The sequence below is a fragment of the Denticeps clupeoides genome, chromosome 13 (genome assembly GCF_900700375.1).
Source record: "Denticeps clupeoides chromosome 13, fDenClu1.1, whole genome shotgun sequence".
Classification (NCBI taxonomy): domain Eukaryota; kingdom Metazoa; phylum Chordata; class Actinopteri; order Clupeiformes; family Denticipitidae; genus Denticeps; species Denticeps clupeoides.
The window spans coordinates 4,209,692-4,232,037 of NC_041719.1; the positions used below are offsets into that span (position 1 = coordinate 4,209,692).

The following is a 22,346-nucleotide window of genomic DNA, read 5'->3' on the forward strand; positions in this document are numbered from 1 at the left end:
TCACAGTGGCAATTCTATTGAAGCAAATTAGATTGTAGTACAGGCTAATTTAATATTTACTTGAAATGAGAACTGAAGGTAAAGCTTTTATATTTCATACGCTTCAGTGACATAAAATCCACTATTTGACGGCCAGTTTGAGATTCCACCTGCCCCACCTTTAAATAAAAGAAACGAGCCACGTCTGAGCATCAGATCTTTTTTTATTAATAATCATGTACAGGTTCATAATAAAATCAGACGTTTGTTTTGAATTTGGCCGGAGACAGACCATGGTAAAAGCATAGTGAGATCAAGTCAGTCCATTGGTTACTTGGCGAGACTGAGTTGAACCCGGCGCCAGCTCTCCTCTCACCAGTCAATCAACAGGATCAGCTACTGAAATCAGAGATTGTCGCAAAACTATCCCGGTCACGGTGCAAACGGGCATTGCGGAGTAGACTTTACCACGTGCGTTGCTGCTATGGTGGCACCCGCCCCAGCCTTTTCACAGTGTGAGGGACTTTAATAGCACATATTACGTATGAAATGATGTTGAGGGCTCCTGAGTGAGCAGAGGCGAGAAGGACGACCTGCCTGGCATGGACCAGTTCTGCTGGCAACACGCAGAGAGTCATGTTATTTCAGGAAAAACAAGGACGTCTGATAAATGCTAGAGGGCCGGATCAGGTCAGGAGGAGCCTGGAGAGTGATGACAGCTTCCCGTAAAGCGCAGTGGGCCAGCTAGTCAACTTCTGATTGGCAGGCAACTTAAAAGGCATGAAATGAGCTTGAAGAGCATATAAATCATCTCTATGTACATTATTTACAGAGGAAGGGGTTGAGATTCGTGGGGTCACAGGGTCCCTCAATCGAGAAAAAAAGTTAACACGTTTAATGAGAGGCTCAAACTCCTATAGAAAAAAAATTAAGACCAGGAGTTTCCGAGAAGAGACAGAGTTTTTTTTTTTTGTTAGTTTTGAATTTACAAAAAAAAAAAAAAAAAAATCCATCTTTATGAAAACAAACATGACAGAAGCTGAGAATGGAAAATACTGCAAAAAATATCGTAATTGTTCACAAATAAACCAATAGTGTTTTGAATACATACATTTTAATATTAAATTAAATGTATCTGACCAACTCCAGAAAAAGAAAAAAAAACAACATACAAAAAAGCACAAGAGCAGTATAGCTCAGGACTAATTCTTTAAAAACATGGTTGCCATGTTCAGCCAAGCCACCTGAACTGTGGTTGTGAGGAACACTTTCCGTAGAAAGGGGAAAAATGCACTTTTCACCTTGCGTATTTGTCACGGCCGCCCTGCTCCTGCATTCATGCCCCAGTACCTACGGGCTCTGGACGCCGGGGTAAATGCACAGGTTTGATGGTTGCACGAAAGATTGTTTATTTTAAAAGGTCAAGGCTTGCTGGGACTTGACTGCTCGCCTGACCCCACTGACAATCTCATTTGGTAACAGACACAGGGCTCCATTTAAATTACAGGAGTAAAAAAAAAAAAAAAAAAAAATTTTTATCGAAAAATAAATGCTGAGTGCTTACAGTCACACAATTTTTACATTCTGTATATGAATAATTTATTAATTCACAAGGTACATAACAAGGAGGACACCCCCTGTACTAATAGGACCATCACATTAAAAACCTTGAAAAGAAAAGACTCCAGCCACCTGCGGTTTCAGTGTTACACGTCCTCATTTTAAAACCGGATTAGTCCTATTAGTATTTTGGTCTTCATTCTTTCATCTTCACCCCCCACAGAATCAGCATTTGCCGGGGGGGGGCTCAACCAAACCCCCCTTCCTCACGCTGCTAAAGACAAATAAGGAAGTCCGTGTCGAACATAATGAATTCTATTATATGGTTCGGCCATGAGGGCTGTCTGGACGCCAGATTCCCAGAACCGGCCAGAGAACGCCCGGCACTCCCGTATGTCAGTGGAACGCATAAAGGAGCAGCAGGATGGTGCAGAAGCCGATGACTCCGCCCAGAATTAATGAGTCCCGCCTCTTTCGCAGATTGATCCGCTGAATGAGGTTATTGATGGCAGGGAAACGATCTGGAAGAAGGCAGTTAAGGAAGGAAAGAAGAAAAAAAAAAAAAAAAAAAAGTCAGAGGGGAATCCTAATCTCAATCATGCATTACAATCCAAAATGGCCGAATAATCCCAAAGAGGAGGGACCTTTTCTGAGAACTTTGAACATGGAGAGAAAAGGATACTGGCTAAGGTGTTGACCCTGCCCTGTATGGACTTCAGCAGGCCTCGCTGTGAGGTCATGTTCTCCTTGGTTGCCATGGCAATGCTGGAAAACAAAACACATTCGGTGACACTCAGATAGAACTGCTCTCAATAAGCAGGAACAGAGAGCATTGTGGGAAACAGTTTTAGGTACTGGCAGAGCATTATTCAGGCTACAGGGGTCACCAGTATTTGGGACACAAGATGTCATCAGAAAATGACCACGGACACTATAAAAATGCGTAAATTGAACAGGAAGAGGGGGTTCGATGCCATTTTGGACATTCCAGCGAGGTTTGAAAAGCCACTTTGCTCCTGAACGAGCATCTCTGATCCCTGCAGCTGACTCGCACTTTCTTGCCGGGGGTGAAAGGGATTAAATTGCCGCGTGACACCATAGATCACTCAGCTCTGGTCTCGTGGGGGAGGAAGATGAAAACTATAGCTTGGCAGGTCTAAAGCCTGCATCAACGCCAATGGCGGTGTGGGCCTCACATCGCCTGCTGGGGGGTTGTCCTAAAGTTACGGCCCCTTAGCACTCGGTTAGCGCCAGGCTGGGTCATGTGGGGGAGCCATGAACCCATAGCTGCTCAAATACTCTTTTCTGGTCCCAATAAATCCATCCAAAAATGTTGCATGATATAGCCCACTCATTGCCATAATGAGACAATTAACGATATTCACTTTACATTTAATGCCATTTATTAGACGCCCCTTATCCAGTAGTTAGACAGTAGACCGTCTCCCCTGGAGACACTCAGGGACACAATGGTAGTAAGTGGAATTTGAACCTGGGTCTTCTGGTTCTTAGGCGAGTGTGTTACCCGCTAGGCTACTACCACCCTGTTAATGTTCTGGCTGAGCAGTGTACTGGAGGATGACAAGCGCAGACTCAAATCATCCAGACTGAGGATGTAGTGTGCGTGAGCTCTGCAAATCATCAGGCCCCTCCCATTTTACACATTTTACAAAAACAATAAAATAAAAAGATAGACAGCTACCAAACAATTACTTGATCTATTTTCCTGGGGTCAAAGAGACACTTTTATAGGGCTTCAAACTGATCTGTGCCTCATCCCATCTTTTTACAGCCAATAAAGAGCAAAACACATTTTGCTACAAAATACACAGACAAGGGGCATAATGAAGTATGACTGGTTACCGTGGCGACTCTAGAGGAGACTTGGCTTATAAACAGCCTGACCTTTTGGGATGTACAGATTCATCACGCCCCAGTCGTGGCATGCCGGGCTGGGTGACGCGAGTGTCTAAATGCAGACGCGGTTCCGGAGCGCTCCCCTGTGGTGTCTGCCTGCCGAGGAGAGGGATGCCCATGGGACGCCCGTCTCACTCCGTACAACGAAAGGACCAGCGGGCACCAGCCCTGGAAAAAGCCAGTCAGCTGCACCATGGGGCGATAATCCCAACTTTAAATGTAGAAAGCCGCAGCCTTCACTAACTACACTGCACTCCATTCGGACGCACAGTCCGTAGAAAGTCTGTAATGGTCCGAGGTGGCAATGCAATTTATGCAATTTTCTGCCCGGGTGCGACAGGAGCGAGATTGTGAGGAGCTGCACGCGCCACAGATCTACTTGGTTAAGCATCTGAGCCAGATGCCCCCTATGGGCTTCCCAACGCCGGGAGAGGGGGAGACAGTCGGGGCAGAGAGGGGAAGAGGAGACCTTCATTGATGCATTTCAGGGTCCCTAAATTCAAATTCAGCATTTTTGAATCCCAAAATTCACATTCTGCTTGTGCAATTCAGATTCCGATAATTTACATTCTCATTCGGTTTGTACCGGCACAAATATCCACCAATAAATATCCTCTGCTGTGATGCAGGTCCACTACGTTGATGATGACCAACAAATACATTTTTTGGTAAAAATAAAATGGAGGTATAATGTAGTCATTTCCAGGACTCATACCAGGTACGTATTAATTAAATGTAGATTTTGCGAAAATAACATGATTTTACTGAATAAAGGATTTGTCTGTGGTGCTGACTGCTGAAGTGTTTAGTGATTGTTTTTGCCATTGAGATGCACTGCATGTACAGCAAGAGTTATAGGAATTTATAGGCGTGCCATATACGCACGTGAACACATAAAGCGTTGATAAGCAAATCTTTTACATATTTTACTGTATGTCATTCTACTGGATGTGAAACTATAATAAATTCCTCCGATGGTGAATCTGCAGAAGACAGGAACATTATTTTTTTTCAACAAAATCAAATGAACTTTAACAACTACATTTTTGGCCACCCAGAAAGCTGACTACTTGAGCCATGAGACAGGACCCAGCAATAAAGTAAACCTCATGTTCGTTATGGGGGTGACATGCTGTTCGTTTTTAATGTGACGTGTCGACAGGGCCCTCCATGGCATTATCTTAGTGGCCTCAAATTATTTAGCCATTCCTTACGCCTCACTGGATCAGGACTGGCCTCAGAATCTGACGTATTCAGATGCAGAGTTACGAGACGGGATCCGTTTTCAGTCCCGTCAACAGAGATAATCTAATGCGATCAGGGAATGGACAAGTAATGGTGCAGCGGCTTGACTCTCGGTATTGATTGAGGCTTTTTTCCCCCTCAGAATGGAAATGGAAGCGTTTCCGGCTTCTGATTGCGCAGGGATGTGGCTTTGTCAGGACGAACGTGATGAATGCAGCTCAGCCATAAGTAGGCTGAGTCCTGAATCAGTCCAGAGATGGGTGTGTTTCAACGAGGACAGAGGACTACCACCCTGAATGCTGAAGTTAAAACAAAAACGGGACACAGGCTTGATAAAGGATCTACACGTGAAGGTGTTGTGGAGCAGAACACTCACCTTATTGTGTCTTCGATCAGTCTGTCTGAGCTGTGAAAAAACAGAGAGAGAAAGGGTTGAAATTCCAACTCTGAACAATAGGTGGACCAAGAGACGATTGCCTGCCCCACCTCAGTTCCGCACCATCCTCGTCTTAGACCAACTGAGCGTCCCCAACCTGATAGCAGAAGAGTCCAACCCGCCCCCAAGCTAATACCATCAAATCATCTCTGAATTAAGCTCCTATGCCCCCTACTAGAGCCGGCCCATGGCGGGTTCATTTTAGGACAGGACCGGCTCGGGTCCAGCTCACCTAAGAAGTGATGGGTCAGCAAACATGAACTTCCAGTCTATAGAACCAACCCTTTTGGTTGCTGCTTGCAAATTTGCTTTGGTGATTGGTAAAAGTGTTTCACATGTTGGAAATTTAGTTAATATTAAATGCTATTTTTTAACGAAATGTAAATTCGATTTGCAATTTTCGGCCAACGTAGTCAGGTGATTAGTTTTAATTACCGCGAGAGCGATGCGAAACAGGATGCTGAGGAGGTGAAACAGAGACTAGACTTATGCTTTACACCCTAATTTTTCCTTTCCCTCTACGTCTAGTGCTCATAAAATGCAAAGAAAAACAGCTTTTTGAAAAGCTTTATTTGTCTAGTCGAACATTTTAGGCCAGACTACAGCTCTACCTCCTACTTCCTCATTCTGGACAATTTAACCCCCCTCCTGTCAATACATCACACACCCAGGTGTAAGGCAGCATCCATCTTCTCGATTGCTACACTAAAACCCCAACAGTAGGGCCCTATGAAATCAGTTTGAAATTTTCAAAAACGTTTTTTTTTTTTTTGGTAAAACATTTACATGTAAATAACACACTTTTCAAACTATGATCGGAACTAACTAATTTGAACTAAAGTACTTTTACAATATTACACATTCTTCCATGTGTAAAATAAAAGTGCTTCGTATCAAATAAATAAACAGTAAGGAAGACCTGGAATACAAAAAAAAAAAAAAAAAAGTTGTGCTGAACTGCGCTGAACCGATCGGGTGAGTGGTCCAGATTGTCGACACGGACAGCTGACATTGTGTTGCTGTGTGGGACAAACACGTGTAGAAAGGCAAATTATACCCAATTCTGTGTTTTACAAACGGATTCCATGTGTAATTTTTGGATTCCGCCAGCGTTTTCTGCATCGTGGAAATCATAGGGCCCTGCAACAGTGGACGTCACAAACATGACGGCGCCCACTACCAACATGCAGCTTATCAGCATTTTTATTCCAGCATTACATTAGTACTCCTCATACTGCGTAGGTCCGAAAATGAGCAGATTTCTTTGTGGAACAAGAGGAACTTTGGCGAAAGTTTCTTTTTCTCTTCTAACGACAGGCAGGCCGCCTGCGATCTCCTCATTGTGCTGGAATGAGCCAGCCGCTCGTCTCTCAGCAGCGGAGACAGAGACTAATGGGCCGTACGCTGCAGCACACGCTCAAACCAATGCACAAATGCATGCAAATCCTTACACACACACACACACACGCACACACACGCACGACTGTAGCTGATGAGGGTCCTCCCTCCCTCTCTGTAATTAGGGTCTCTTTTTAAATCGGGGCCCTCCCAGGAATCCAGTCAGCACAGCGCGATGAGCTCCAGATAGGAAAACGAGGGTCAGATGCTGAAAGCTCATTCATCTAAATTTACCCACGATGACAACACAGGGACTCCTCGGTCGGCTGCATGCAGCCAACCCTCCCCTGTACTGCAGCCGGCCGAGGGGTAGAGACACCGGGAGGAGGTGCTCCGATATCCAAAATTGGACCCCGAATTCGTTGCAACCATAATGAAGCAGAAATGGGGTCGGCTTAAACCTCTTTCAGTTAGTGAAAGGTCTCTCTGGGCTCATCACAGCAAGTCAGGCCAACAGTCGTCCCGGCCAGTCTAGAGCCCAGGTCTCCGGGGTGACCAGGGTCACACCCTGCATAGCGAAACCTTAAAATATTCCTGCTAAACGTGGATGTGTTGCATTAAAACAGCATGTTTAAAATAGAACCAGGGTCAGAAAACCACAGCATGGCTGTGCCAATATTAAGTTCTATTATATTTATTGTTTCACCATAAAATATCTGCTGTATTGCTAATTTTGTACATTTATAATATCCAATGTGTCCCTCTCATCTACCACTAGTGCATATTCCAGCGCTTTAAAACTAATAGCGGATTTGAGTATTTTTAAATAAAATTAAATGGCACTGTCCAGTCATTTGGATTTTTTTTTATGCTGGAAAACTACACTAAGTCCACTTCCCAGGGCTTCCCACTACAGCAGAACGGAGCAGAGCAGGAGAACCATGCGGTGGCTGATTCATTCACTGCATTTAATTACATTAAAGAGAGTCATGCACGGTGGTGGGGAGGGTAACTATAGCACGGGGGAACACCCAGACACAAGAAGAGTAGGTTCTGAGCAGGAAGAACACAGAATAATAATGAATTTAATTTATAATGCACTTTACATTTGACCAGATATTAAAATGCAGCATTAAACAGCTGAGGGGGGTATAAAACTAACAGAAACCGGACAAACTGGAAATGGAAAGGATGGGCCTGTAGTTTTCCAGGGGTTGGGGTTTTTTAAGAATTAAGTTTGATTATGGCCGATTTCAGAGCGGAGGGCACATGCCCAGACTGGAGTGACTGATTAACAAAATCACAGTAATAAGAGGACCAAAGGAGACTATTTTATTAAATATTTATTAAGATTTTATTTAATTAAATATTTGCCTTGACCAGGGCTGTCGGGAAAGGGTCAAGAGCACACGTAGAGGGTTTCATGGCCCTAACAACGGCCTAAACCTCCTTCATACAGATCTGAGGGAAGGAACAGAAAAGAACAGTGGGACAGACCAGGCCGAGGAGGTCTGTCCTAACCCTTTAGAAATTCTGCCTAAGTGGTGTTATGCTGTGAAGATGAACAAATGAAACAATTATGGAAAAACCCTACATTGCATTTAAATTAAATTTAGGCGTGGGCAACAAACATCAGTGCTGTATGAAAAATTATTACATATGGGTTTGTTTTTTCATGAAACTATGACTAGATGTGTGTAGAAAAAGAGACTGCTCTCCTATTGTTCTCTGAGCAGCAAGCTGAATGATCTTCTACAAGTTCTGCTTACAGAAGATCATCCATTATTTTACAGAGCTGGGAGCGAACAACCCACAGTTCTTTTAGAACATATAAACGCTAACCATTACTATTTGTTTGTTTAAAAAGCATAATACAGCGTAAAAAAAAAAAAAAAAAAAGTGTATCAGCAGCGGTTAGTTCACCTGTTGCCATTAGTTACCAGATTTAACTGTGGTAATTGTCGGTTGATGTGGCTGCATGCTATATCACTTGTTTAGATTTGTGCATCAAGGAACGCAGCAAACCAGAAATGAAGCCCCGCCCCTCCACCAGAGGGTCTCGCAGAAGAACCACACCTGGGAGAACCGTCGAGTCTCGGATGAGCTCGGTGTGGGTGCGCAGTCAGAGCTTTTCACCTCCACCGCCCCCCGAGAGACCAATGACTACAGCAGGCCACGCCCACAGGGCCTCCCACAGGTGCAGTGCCGCGCTCAAAACACCACACTCAGTGCTTCATCCCCACGCAGTTCGAAAGATACAATGAAACGCAGGGAATGGCCTCCGGCATTAAATACGATTCATTTCACAGGCCCATTTTACACCATTAAACAATTCATAGTTTAAAATCTAAAGTGTTATTACAAATTTGCATTAGAAACTTTTCAAATTGGAATTAGATTCCGCTGCTAGACAGGGCAGCTCTTTGCTGTAAGGTCGATTAGTCCATAAAACCGCGAGCAGGACCGTACCGGTCCAGCATCTATTGATCCCACGCTGCACCACACGCGGTGGGTTATTGGCAGAGGTTCCCTTCTCCAGGCCGCCAGGTCGTTTTTTTCCCCCTCGTCAGAAATTTCCTAGCGCGCAAGCATCATTGTAAACGGGCTGGAGGCACAACGTTTCATTTCAGGGGAGTAATTGCGCACATACACAAATTCAAAACGACAGAATTTACACGTCCCAGTAAACTGAGGAATAATAAGCACCGGCGGAATCGAGAGTCCTGGAATGAGATTCGTGGCTTTTTTTTTTTTGAACGTATAAATAAATTCAGATGAGACGGGGCTGAAGGATTTACAGTCGCCGGTATCAGAGCCCAAGGTGCAGGGATGGAGGGGGTTCAATGCAATGCAATCAGACCGGGTGCTTCTTTAAGTGTGTGTGTCTAGTATTTCTGTGATCTTCTACAGTCGTGTTCATTATCCAGGATCTAAGGTATTCTCCATGGATATATGGCACACACACAAAAACACACTAATCAGTCCCCTCATTAGTCTTGTCAGATGATACGCTTCCTAATAGAAAACAATGATCAGAATTTAACGAATTAAAAAAATATATAAAATTTATATTTTGTAATTGCTTCTGCTTCTCCTTCATTAAGAGGCAGCCGGGTGGCGCCGGGGGTGGAGCAGGGGGTACAGGGCCACAGCCTGTTGCCCAGACAGCTGCCGGCCTTCTGACTTCTCAGCAGAGTTCAGCAGGCGTTTCACTCAGAGCAATTACCTAATATTTTTGGGTATAATTTATGCGATGGATTGTAAATAAGAGGCAAAAATATGAGTGTTACATTAGTACCAATTAGGCTTGCGAGTCGTGCACTTTCCATTCATCAATAATCACAACATTTTCCAAGATGACAAGGTGTACAGACAACTACAAAGATGAGCTCATAACTCTCAGCTGCAAAAGCGTGAAGGTTTTCACTGTCAAATATGTAAGTAGCACTAGATGGAGCGATAAAGTCTCATTTAAAACGAGAAATTGATACTATAATACATACATTTCAAATGTTTACTACCACTACTAACTACATCAGTTAAGATGGTCGTGTGGTTGAACGCATGGGAAATGAAGCTCTTCTGGACAATCTAGTTCAGAAACATGTCCATCACATTAGACTGGCAGCTCCGGCAGCGAGAGACGCTCCATGAGAAGGTGGGTTCACTCGTGTTCTCAGGCCACGCGCAGGGCTTCCCCCCCCACAGAGTGGGCATCTGGCAGCAGTGTCAGGTGGCTGTAGACGCCTGACTCAGAGTTATCGATTAAAAAAAAAAAAAAAAAAAAAAAAAAAGGAGGAGGAGGACATTAAATCCTTTTAACCCTTAGAGGTCATGATTTTCTTAAACCAAAAAAAACCCCCACCTACTTCATATAGTTAATGTGCATGTAAATGTGATAAATAAAACGGTGATATAAAAAATAATAATAACTGTTTGGGGTTTCATATATGGGATTTGTGGTGCATACTGAAACACATGCATTAAAATGTTAATGTTCTTTTGAAGGCATCTGCAAGTGCGGATGTGCGCTGGTCCAGGACGTCAGCTGTAGTGGCAGGTGGCCCTGCAGCACCAGCGCTCCCGTTCTTACACCCCAATGAGCCGTCACAGCCCATCCTAACAAACACACACTCGGCCATTAGACTGCTGCAGCCCCACAGCGGCCAGAGCCGCGTTACGATCCCACTTACTCAGCAATACCGACAACAGACGACCCTCCTACGGTAAACAGCTACGCCGGCGCTAACGTCATGGAAGACTACCCCATGGCTCCTTCGTTCTGACAAAGTAAGATTTCAGTTTTAACACTGAGGACGGAAAGCTTGATAACCGGTCACGGTGCTTCTGGAAGGAAGACTCTGCGCCTCCTGAGCACTGCAGTGACGGAACCGAACTATACCAACGCGCCGCCGAGCCCCCCCGCCCCCTCTCCTCCGGTGCCCGTCCCTCCGAAGCAGGATCCAGCCAGCTCATCAGAAACGCCGCCGCCTGATTGGCTCGGCGCTCCGAGGGTCTGCGCCGGGGAGAGATTTATACTCCTGCACCTGAGAGCTGACAGGCAGGGGAGAGAGAGAAAGAAAAAAGTTAGAGAGCGAAAAAGAGGGGAGGAGCATGAGAAAGTGAGCAAGGGAACAAGTGAACCGATGAAGGGATGAAGAAGAAAGAAATATTTGGAGCAAAAAAAAAAAAAAAAAAAGAGAGAGCCGGGGAGAGCAGATTAAAACAAGAGAGAGAAAAGGATATAGATTGGTGCTGGAATGAGAGAGATATAAGGAGGGGGCAAGGAAGAAAAAGAGGGGAGGAGCTTGAGAAAGTGAGCAAGGGAACAAGTGAACCAATGAAGGGATGAAAAAAAAAAAATGGGAGCAAAAAGTGAGAGCCGGGGAGAGCAGATTTAAACACGAGAGAGAAATGGATATAGATTGGTGGAGGAATGAGACGTAAAGACAGACATAAGGAGGGGGAAAGGGAGTGAATGGACTGAGTGAGCGAGAGAGAGATAAAGCAGGCGAGAAAGAGAGAAAGACTGAAACAGGAGGAGGAAGATGAACAGGTAGAGAAAGAGACAGATATGTATGACAGAGGTGGGAAGAGTGACTGTGATAGACAGAAGGAGAGGAAGACTCTCTCCCAGCACCTCACTTCGGAAAGACGGCTACAAGCGAGAACGAGACATGGTCTGCCGAGGACAGTCGGAACCACCGAACTGGACCGGGCTTGCATCAGCACAACAAAAAGTAGATGCAAGATGCGGGGACGCCTAGCTGCGGGCGTGTACGTTCACGAGCCAACGCTGCGGATCATCGTTACCGAGAACAATGCGCCATGCCGTTCTACAATTCCCCGCGAATGCGCCCAGACGTTCCTCCCCTCCCATCCGGTACCGCGTCGGGGGGGGCGAGGTTCCTGCATGCTGCGTAATGGAACAGTGCAGGATTCAGGCAGAGAATAAAAAGCAACAACAACAACAAAAAATAAATAAATATGACCAATCAGACCATCAAGGGTCTCAGGTTGCTTCTAGCAACACAACTCCAAAGCGCAGAAGTGCATTTAATCCTATTGGATCGTAACACGTCCACAGTTCCACGTCCACCAGACCTTTAAATGTGTAAACCAGTGTAATATCAGATTTAACTTAACTGGTTCAGACATCAAATGAACACGGTGTATGGACAGACGGAGGGCAAAGCCTGCTAGATAGGTTCGAGGTGGGCTTATGCTCCATGCATTAAAACATGCTTCATATTGGCACGCAGGCGTTTGCATTAATGAGGTGCGTTGCTGACATCGATTAGGAGCCGTAAGGTACCAAGCGCTGCAAAATGGCTGCAGCAATTCTACAAAAAAAAAAAAATAATAAAATGAATGAAAAGTCTGGCTGAACTGCTGCCCTGTTTCACGTGAGATTGATGAAAAGGAACGCCGCCTGCGCAGCAGAATTACTGCCACACAGGAGGCAACAAGGAACGCCCGGGGGGGATCAGCAGCGAGGCGACCGTTAAATAAAGAGAAATGGGTCCTATACGGTAAAGAAATGGGGGGATAATGGGCGAAATAAAGGCCACGGGATGACAACTAATAGCTCCTGCAAACAGTAATTACCATTTAAAAACAAGTGAGATTAATCTGTGAGCAAATTCCGGAAATAATTTAATCAGCCTTTGGATGGATAAATATTTAAGCACATTTTGAAGAAAGACACTTTTATTGCTTCTCTTATTTTAATGAATGCCTTTTTGTGATCATTTCACAAATGCATGTTTCATTTATGTTTAATTCAATTATTACACCGGCGAGCAGTGTTTGGGGACGGTGCTTCGCTCAAGTTCAGGATTTACACCCACAACCCTCCGATAACGAGTCCACTTCCTTATTGCGGATAACTGTTATATTGAGCTTGAGTTGTGCACATTATTGCCGTTTTGATGATGCCTTCTGCTCGCTGGTACGAATACGACGGAGACACTGCTCCTGCAGTGGAGATTTTGGAGCCAGCGTGCTGCAGGTCCGCTGACCCCGCCCGCCATGATTACATTAGCACATCCGAGGGCTGCCAAGGGCCGCGAGCCAGAAACGGGAAACTCGGAGCCGCCGTTCTATCTGAGCCATGAACCTCGGACCACTGTTCATCTCCGTGCAGTGTGCCAGTTTTGAGTGGCACCCTCAGACGAATGTGTACTTCTGAAGAGTTACATTTAATAATAATAAAAGTGAAGTGATTGTCACATGTGATACACAGCAGCACAGCACACGGTGCACACAGTGAAATTTGTCCTCTGCATTTAACCCATCACCCTGAGTGAGCAGTGGGCAGCCATGACAGGCGCCCGGGGAGCAGTGTGTGGGGACGGAGCTTTGCTCAGTGGCACCTCAGTGGCACCTTGGCTGGGATCGGGATCCGAACAGACAACCTTCTGATTACGGGTCCGCTTCCTTAACCGCTAGGTCACTGGTACGCGTGACAATACTGGAATGCAACATTATTTGCCTGCAATGCCTTTGATGAGGTCTTAATTAAGAGTCATATCTGTTTGTGTTGTGGAGGGTCAAGCTCTTTAACAACCCCTCAAACGCAGTCAACTGGGAACACACCTACGGAAGACCGTTTACCTTAACCAGTACATCTTCGATAACGGTCGAGGATTTTCTACATTTACGGCATATATCCAGAACGCCTTACAATCAGTTGTTACCTGGAGACACTCAGGGTGTCTTGCTCAGGGTCACAATGGACTGATACATTACGGGTTTACATTTAATGCTACAGTCCCCTTAAATGTTACATTAAGGGCCACAATGAACAAACATTAAGGGGTTAAGGAATTTCTCGCATGTTCAACAAAATTTCCTAGAAAACAGCAGCCACGCACGTTCACCGGCAGCTGACACACTTAACCAGGAAATCGGTCCCCTCTGCGGAGCTCACCGTGGGAGGCGTGGCATTAACAGCCTCCTGTAATTGCTGCGCCGAAATCTAGAGGAATAGGGGGCCTCGGCAGCATGACTTCGCATTTTTACAGGAACGGCTCCTCGTCCCTACCACAAGCATTAATGCGATTCCGGTAAATGTCTAATGGACTGGCGAGCGTGGCTTTCACTTATTTATCATCAGGCTGCAGCGGATGGGGGCGGGGCTAGAGAGAGATCACAGTTGTTGTGGCAGTGGCTCTAATTTGGACACCCAATTGCTGATAGAAAGTAGAAAACACGATCACTTGCACTAAGGGGAACCCAAATGCATCCCGCGGCCTCCCCAGGGAAGAAAAGCTCTTAGAGGGGGATAAGAAATGTCATTTATCACGCCTGTCCCAGGTTTCCCCAGCTTCCCCAGTCAAAATGAAGCAGAGCATTCGGCTGCGGTTTTCTAATGTGAAGGTGACTCAGTGTCGGTCAGTAAGAAGCTGACACAAACCACAAAATAAAAGGCCAAAATACCAGGCCAAAGCCACCAAGCAGTTCATCTGCTCACCGGGGGAGCGGCAACAACTCTGCAATCCGCTGGATCCAGATATTTTGCATTTCGAAATGCGAAGAGGTAAGAAGAGGATCACAGAGAACAACAGAACGCCTCTCACCACCCACCCCTGCCTCTCCACCCAGCCAATTAAACACACAGTTGACATAATGACTTTAGCCGGTACACTGCAGGCTTTGCTGGAAATCCATGGATAATGGAAACTCATTAAGGGCCTGATGATCAGCTGAAATGCTGACTGGAATCAGGAATGATGCCACGGACCAGGACTTTCACAGTCAAGAAGAGCAGGGGATGCTACTGCAGGGAGTGGGCAAAATGTTCATACCACTAATTTAAGGCACATATTGTGGAAATTCCACTTATGTTGTAAGGGTGTGAGAAACTATTGATAAAGCAATATATCGCAATATTTTTACGTGGTGATATTGTACCAATACGGGGACATGAAATATCTCGATTTTTGAATATAAATGTTGTCCACTGGGTGGTACTGTCGAGCGTTTTCTTTAGTGAGGTCAGCAGAAATGAGAATGAGAATGTGACTACAGCCTCCACTCCTGTAGATGGCGCTGTACAGCTGGGCAGAGGGAAATTGCAAAACATGACAGACTGATCACAGCATCTTGTATTTCAGTATTTTCAGTAAAACATCACAATATCCACAGCATAACAACATATCGTGATATAACCAGTTTGTGACCCGTGTATCGAGAGATCCTTGCCAATTCCCACACTAACAAAAGTCATTTGTCTAAATGAAAAGAATTAAAATAAACTCCGGTGGAGTTGTAAGTAAAAGACCCGCCCAGGATTTCACCATTTTTGGGGGTGGTCTTTGCTATCAAAAGTTGTGGTGTGTTCACAAAAAAATTTATTTGTTTTTATTCCCTTGTTAAACTTCATCCAAAGTCTATATTGGTCTAATAAGGTCACTAAATGAGTACGAGAAGAACAAAATTGAGAGGCAGAGAGACATATTGCATGATTTGCATTGCTTAATCGCTCAAACCCTCTTCGTTCTGGCCATTACCGATTAAAACAGTGCAAAGGTCAAATTCAAATCAAATTCAAATTTTATTTGTCACATACACAGTCATACACGGTATGATGTGCAGTGAAATGCTTTCTGCAACTGCTACAGACCACAGTATTGCAAATGTTGCAAGTAAACAATGAACCAATATGCAAATATTGCAAACATAACCAAGTATTACACTTTTACGTCTTTAACATAAAATATGTGTAACTGGTAGGGTGAAGGTGTGCAAATGAGTTAACAGTTTTTACAATGTTTAAAGAAAGAAGGTGACAGTAGTGTTGTTGTGCATGAGAAATATGGTCAGATGTAGAACAGAATTGTGGGGTAATTGTTTTTTGGTGTTATAAAAAAATTAAAAAACTGGAGGGACTGAAAGTCATGAATGTATAAGAGCAAAGGGGATGAAAATAATGTTATCTACACAATTTAGCATATTTTAAATATTTAAATATGTCTGCTTGTAACACAGACAACGCATGCTACTGTACAGTAAAATGAGCTACACTCTTTACCTGCGCTCACATCCAAATAGATTTTGAAATGTATTAGGAATGTAACCAGGTGTCGTAAAATAGCAAAATATTGTTTACCTTTTAGTAAAAGCTTATATTAGTAAAAATTATACGTTTTTGAGGCATCCATGCATTGAAAATAGTCAGCACAAGGAGGTGAGTCACCTTGATGAACTGATTTTATGTGCACTATCACAGAGCTCCCTCTAGTGGTGCTTCCTTATATGACTGGATCTGGATATTGATCATTTACTGATTTAAAAAAATTGAAATAAAAAATAGCTCTGATTCACTCCTGTGGAGGAGTGAAAAGTTGCTGCCATTTGACTCACTGAACTATGAATGGTTTTCAATGATTAAATGATTAAGCAGCATGTTAAAATCAGATATATGCTGAATATGAACAGGCTGTGGAGAGGAGTGTGGCCCGCTGTAGAGTAGAGCCGCTGTCTCTGCTGGCCCTCGGAGGTGTAATCATTAGACAGCACTTTAATTTACCACAGAGGAAGGAAGCTCGAGCGAGTAAATGAGGTTTGGAGAGGGCGGGGATGGAAGGGAGAGAGAGAGAGAGCGATCACTGCATGTGTTTTTAAGGTGCTGACACTTCACTTCCCTGCTGCCTATGGCCCTCACATAAAGCAAACGGCCGACAGCAAGTCGTCGTCCAAAATCCGACTCATCAACTCTGCATTTCTTTTCATTTAGACATAACACACGCCCCAAAAAATGCTGAACATAAAATTAATGTAATATTCAATAAGCTTTGCAGCTCAGCACATGCACCATAGTGTATGGGTTTCAGCTTAATATCGTATCACACACAATCGTATCACAGTACGAGTGTTCGGCGACCATTGGACACATCAGTCATCCAAAATGATGGGGTGAGGGTGTGTCCTGCGACGGAGATTGCTACTAGAGTTGTAGATGGAGAGATAGTGGCTAGACTTGTCATCCTGAACTGTGGTGACCCTGCCGCCTCTGCACTAAAGGTATTTCTACTAGTGAGTGAGGTTAAGGTCCAGCTTAGGAGCATTCTCCTTCTTTTTCAAGTGTTATTCACATTTATGGAACTTAGAGACGTGACAGACCGATCCAGATACAGAATGACTTACAATCAGTTGTTACAGGGACAGTCCCCCTGGAGACTGTTCAGGGACACAAATCTAGTAAGTTTGAACCTGTAACTTTGTGGTCTTCTGGTTCATAAGCGAGTGTGTTACCCACTAGACTACTAAAGTGAAGTGAAAGTGAAGTGATTGTCATTGTGAAGCACATCAATTAAATATTAAAATCAAATTAGGTCCTGGGGTCCTTTTCCATTGATTCAGGAGTAAAATGAAAAATATTAACAATTTTAAATGGAAAGAACGAATAAAACACAGATTATGGTTCTGCCATGTCACAATTACTGAAGACTGCTGACCAAGGTTTCTAAGAGGTGTTTAAATCTACAACAATACCCTGTGAAATCACAACACGTCGTTCAGGAGAGGACTGCGAGACTCTCTACTGCCCCCTGCTGGCAAAGACCTTGACACCCCCCACACAGCTCAGAATAGGATGTGTGTATGAATGTATTTTTTTTTTTTTTTGGACTTTGGCATTAATCATTCTGGATTATTGATCTGAGAAGGTCACAAAAGGTCAGCGGTAGGGATAAGAGGCTTTGAAAAGAAGGAAGTTCTTACTTTCTGAGATGCTCGTGCTCTTTCAAAAACAACTCCGTCCTTCTGTTGTTCACCCCTGAGCCGCTCTTGTATGTCCTGTGGAGAGAGGCAGCACCCGATTTATTGTAAGACAGTCCAAACGAAATTATCACAACTAAACTTTTTTTAATAAAAGGGTTGAAAGTTCATAGGCAGATAGAGCTCCCCAGAATGAAACTAACTCCTGTCCAGGTTACAGCAGCCTTATGTCTATTATATGGCACCAGCATGTTCTGCTGCTTTGATATTTTGTGCCATCATGGTTCTTACACAATTTTACAAAAGAATTTCCATGACTTTTTCCATGACTCAAAAGGTAAATTTTCATGACTATGTTCTCTGAACATTTCAGTGCAAATGTGAGTGGGGGGGATTTACCAGGAAAAAAATTATTGAACTACACCTAAGCTTAACTTAAATGAAAGTGTTTCTTCCAAGTTCGCGCAGCCCGAAACCAAGTAAAATAGACCCCATCAGCTGCAGAGGTGCTGGATTATGGAAGAATATAGAAAAACAAAATCTCTTTTTAAATTCCATGACTTTTCCACGTTTTTAATGGCTATTCCACGGAAAAGAACAACGGTTAATGTGAATAATGAACAGGCACAGCGGCTCTTCTCCAAGAGATAATGCGAGGAAGGGCAGACAAGACACACCCACCAGCCGTGTCTCAACAACCAATCAGCCTGCAGTATTTCAATGTGTGTGATGTGGGCTGACAAGGCGCAGTTATTAATCCTGGAGGCATACAGATAGTCTGTGTAAACCCCAGTGACGGCCCACTTCATCACACCAGCCAGGCTCCGAAAGGGCAAAACTCTAAATCACGCGCCACGCGCCCTGTCATTTTCAGCTGTGTGGCATTTCCAGGTGCCAAAGTGGCACCACAGTCAACCGTCAATCCAACCGGGCACCCGCCGACAGGATGAGCACACTGGAAACTGCATATAATGTATAAAAAAGTCCGGTCCTATCATAAATACTGAAAATTACTCAAAAGCTCAAAACATAAAAAGGCAAACTGCCACGCTCAGGCTGATTAGTTGCCCTGATATTATGGCATTAAATCAATCCACCAAATTTGCAGGTGTCTGCTGATCTGGTAATAATCCCATAAGCATCTTGCTGCTGCTGGCAGACTTGCAGCCATGCATATGCTTAATTCATTAGGTTTACAGCATGTAGCAGTAAAGGAATGTGTCTCATGCATGATATGACGGATAGTTCGGTTCCTTCTGTTAAGTTAAACAGCAGAAGGAAGACGTCTGTCAGATTTAGCACAATATGTGCAGATATCCTTTACAATCCACTTTCCATTGATTTTTCTGTACACAAGGGAAAACAAATACACACAGAGATTCAGGAACACTGTGTGCCAAATCAAAGCAGACCACAACCAACCTGGCTCAGATAAGAGCGTGTCCAAGGCAGCTCCAATGCATAAATAAAAGTTTATAGATATGAAACAAAAAAAAAATAAGAAGAGATCATTGATACTGGAAACAGAAATGACAACTATCTCATGGTTCAGACACTAAAACATCGCAACCCTGCAAAAATATTAATGAGCAGAAGGCAAGCAATACAACACATATATAATCAGGGAACCAATAAAACCATCAAATACTTGTTTAAATATTAATGATATTTTGTTTATGTTGGAGCCGCAGCGAAGCACCATAAATAAATAAATAAATATACAACATGCATAACCAAATTTTTTAAAATGTGACCGCGGATGAAGAGCATGAGCAGTAATTGCTTGTGCTAGTAACACACCGCGTATTTAATTGTATTTTTTCAGCCACATATTTCATTAGAATTAAATCTTAAAACTTAATCTACACATTTCATGCATGTGCCACAGCTGTAAATAAAGTAAATAGTTTATTTACCTAAATAGAAAAACAGAAAACTGAAATTCATGGCCCGAGCTGGGGTTGGGTCGTGCGGGCTATAGTGATTCGCTGCTTGTAAACTATTTTGGTAAAAGTGAAATTTGGCACCCGTCGTGAGGTTTGTCCCGTCTCCACATGAGCAACCACCGAACGGTTCAAGATCTAAACTTATTCTCGACTTTCCACTTCACCTACAAGCAAATATATTTCAGTTTCAGAATAGTTCTTACATACAAATCTACGTGCGAACAATTCCAATTAGGGTGCGATTTCTAAAGCATGTGTTGCGCGCAGGTCGACAAAGTTTTCCAGAATCTGATGTACACTTTCCACGTTCCAGATCTTTATTATATTCACTCTGAAACGCTTCTCCACTGATCAGCAAATCATTCAAAAGTATGAAGTAGAGCTAAAAATACAAGTGCGGACATGTGAATGAAAGGACACTGGGCTGTGATGCGAACGTTGAGAGGAGCAGATACTCACTCGATGTCTTTCCTGACGGACCCCAGCAGGTCCTCCCGCTCCCTGAGGGCCAGGAAGTTGGTTTTGGTTTTGTGAAATTCATGAGTGTAGTCCTATCAGAGACAGAGTGAGCGTGAGGGCCCGGGTAAAGCTTCCTACTATTTGTGTTTGTGTGAAGACATGTTTTTTTTGTTCAGGTTTCCCTTTATTGTCAATTCTCTAACTTTGTTTTATATTGTTTTCAGATTAAGAACATTTGGTTTTTCTTTTACATGGGATGGGTACAAAGTGCAATTCTGCCTGTAACCCCCAAAACCTGAGGAATTGAAGACTGTACTGCTAATCAAAACAGATTCTGACTGAATTCAATTCAGTGTGTAAAAACCGAATCCTTATTTGTATCCTTACACGTAACAGCAAATATCACACGTCCCCCTGGAGACACTCGGACTGAGCGTCTTATTCAGGGACAATCGGTGGGGATTCATGGGTGAGTGTTACCCACTGGGCACATACAGTACTAAACAGAGAGTGGACGGGAGCGTCGGCTCGCGTACCTGCAGGATGTCTCTGTGTCTCTGCAGCGTGTGCATCAGCGCGGCGTTGAGGGACGTCACACCGGGAGTGCTGCTGTACTCGGCCATCTTGTCATTCACTGCCGTGAGCTGAGGAAGAAGAAGCACCACCCCAATCGTCAGTGGCATCGTTCATTCATGCAGCAGGGCGAAAGCCCCATTTTTGACGAGAGTTGGTGTGTATCGATCCTATCTGACAGGCGTGAGCCTCACTTTTGCCAGAAGCTGTTCAATTTCCACAGACATGGTGTCAAACATCCTGTCCTGGGTGGAGTTGTTAAGCAGTGGGGTCGTGTCCGAGCTGTTTAGGGGAGGGAAGAAAAAAAAATGAACGAGTAAGAAGCTCACATAGAGTTCCAACAAAACCAGTCAAAACAAAACTCAATATTTTTCTAAGGTGCAAATTTTTTTTGGTCATTGTGATAAACGGCAGCATGGCACACGGTGACAACAATATTGGTCCTCTCTATTTAACCCTGCATCACCCTTAGTGAATTTTTCAGAAAAGGATTTCCACGACTTTGGGGCAGTGGTGGCCTAGTGGGGCAGTGGTGGCCTAGCGGTTAAGGAAGCGGCCCCGTAATCAGAAGGTTGCCGGTCCGAATCTCGATCTGCCAAGGTGCCACTGAGCAAAGCACCGTCCCCACACACTGCTCCCCGGGTGCTTGTCATGGCTGCCCACTGCTCACTCAGGGTGATGGGTTAAATGCAGAGGACAAATTTCACTGTGTGCACCGTGTGCTGTGCATCACAAGTGACAATCACTTCACTTTCACTTTCAAGTCCCCAGGGGGAAGGGACTGTCACTACTGACTGTAAGTCGCTGGTAAACGCACGTAAATGTAAAAATTGTAAATGTTATTGTGCACGAAGATCGGGGGGGTTACCTGTCTCCCCGCCGGCCGTCCCGGGAGCTGCTGTAACTGGTGCACAGCTTGCTGAAGGACACCAGCTTCAGGTCCAGCTCGTTCTCCAGCTGCCTGGCCTGCTTCCGCAGATCTGGAACACGCAGACCGCGGTCAGACACGTTCAACAGACTCGAGCGGCCGCCTGAAGGGAATATGTCGACGCGGCCGCCTGCAAACTGCATTTTTTCTTTTTTTAAAAAAGAAACGTCTGTCTGCGCGGCCGGCCGTCGGTGCGAGGGGAAGCCCTCAGCGACTGCGTGTGACCGAGCCGCCCGCCGCCGCCGCCGTCAGGCCGGTTTCTGCCACCTCACCTTCCCAGTAGTTGCTGTTTCCTCCTGCCATCTTTGTTGTCCAGCGGGAAGCGTAGGTGGGCGCAGCGGAAGAAACGAGACGAGAAAAGAGCGGCGGATTTCACCGCGGAGAGCGCGGCTGGCGCTCACAGCGCCCCCTGTCGGTGCCGCCGGACCTGCGCCGCAACCCACCGTCGCGTCTCACTGCGGTCAGAGGTTGCGCCATTAATATCTTTCTTTTATAAATTATACACCAGCTTTGGCCTTTTTAGTTGGTGTACACAATAATCTCAGAGCACTGAATCTGAATATATAATTTAATGTATATTTTTTTAATGGATATCAATACCATGAAAACATGTCAAATCATATAATGTTTCTGACACTAAACTAATAACCACCTAGAAACACGTCCTGTTAGTGTGATGTTTAAAAAAAAATTGATATTTAAATCTGTGTGACAACACTGTGGTGCAAACTACATTTTGTAT

General features: G+C 44.4%; 1 protein-coding gene across 2 annotated transcripts; it reads right to left on the bottom strand.

Moving 5' to 3' along the window:
- Positions 1 to 185: 185 nt before the first annotated feature.
- gosr1 (golgi SNAP receptor complex member 1) lies at positions 186 to 21,931 on the bottom strand. 2 transcript variants are annotated; one of them, XM_029001801.1, is made up of 9 exons: positions 21,877 to 21,931; positions 21,545 to 21,656; positions 20,871 to 20,958; positions 20,640 to 20,747; positions 20,104 to 20,195; positions 17,702 to 17,776; positions 5,078 to 5,107; positions 2,222 to 2,304; positions 186 to 2,060 (listed from the first exon to the last, which is right to left on the bottom strand). In XM_029001801.1, exons 1-9 carry the CDS (start codon positions 21,905 to 21,907, stop codon positions 1,936 to 1,938), a joined length of 744 nt encoding a protein of 247 aa, XP_028857634.1. In that variant the 5' UTR covers positions 21,908 to 21,931; the 3' UTR covers positions 186 to 1,935. The 2 variants fall into 2 exon arrangements, with proteins under 2 accessions (XP_028857634.1, XP_028857635.1); XM_029001802.1 differs by lacking the exons at positions 186 to 2,060; positions 2,222 to 2,304 and adding an exon at positions 2,329 to 5,000.
- Between the last annotated feature and the right edge of the window lie 415 nt (positions 21,932 to 22,346).

Excerpts from the sequence above, each read along its gene's own strand:
- gosr1 (XM_029001801.1), bottom strand. The coding sequence starts at position 21,907 with ATGGCAGGAGGAAACAGCAACTACTGGGAAG. Across the intron at positions 21,657-21,876 it reads AAACAGCAACTACTGGGAAG|ATCTGCGGAAGCAGGCCAGG; the intron begins GTGAGGTGGCAG and ends TGCGTGTTCCAG. Across the intron at positions 2,305-5,077 it reads CTGATCGAAGACACAATAAG|CATTGCCATGGCAACCAAGG; the intron begins GTGAGTGTTCTG and ends TTTGTTTTCCAG.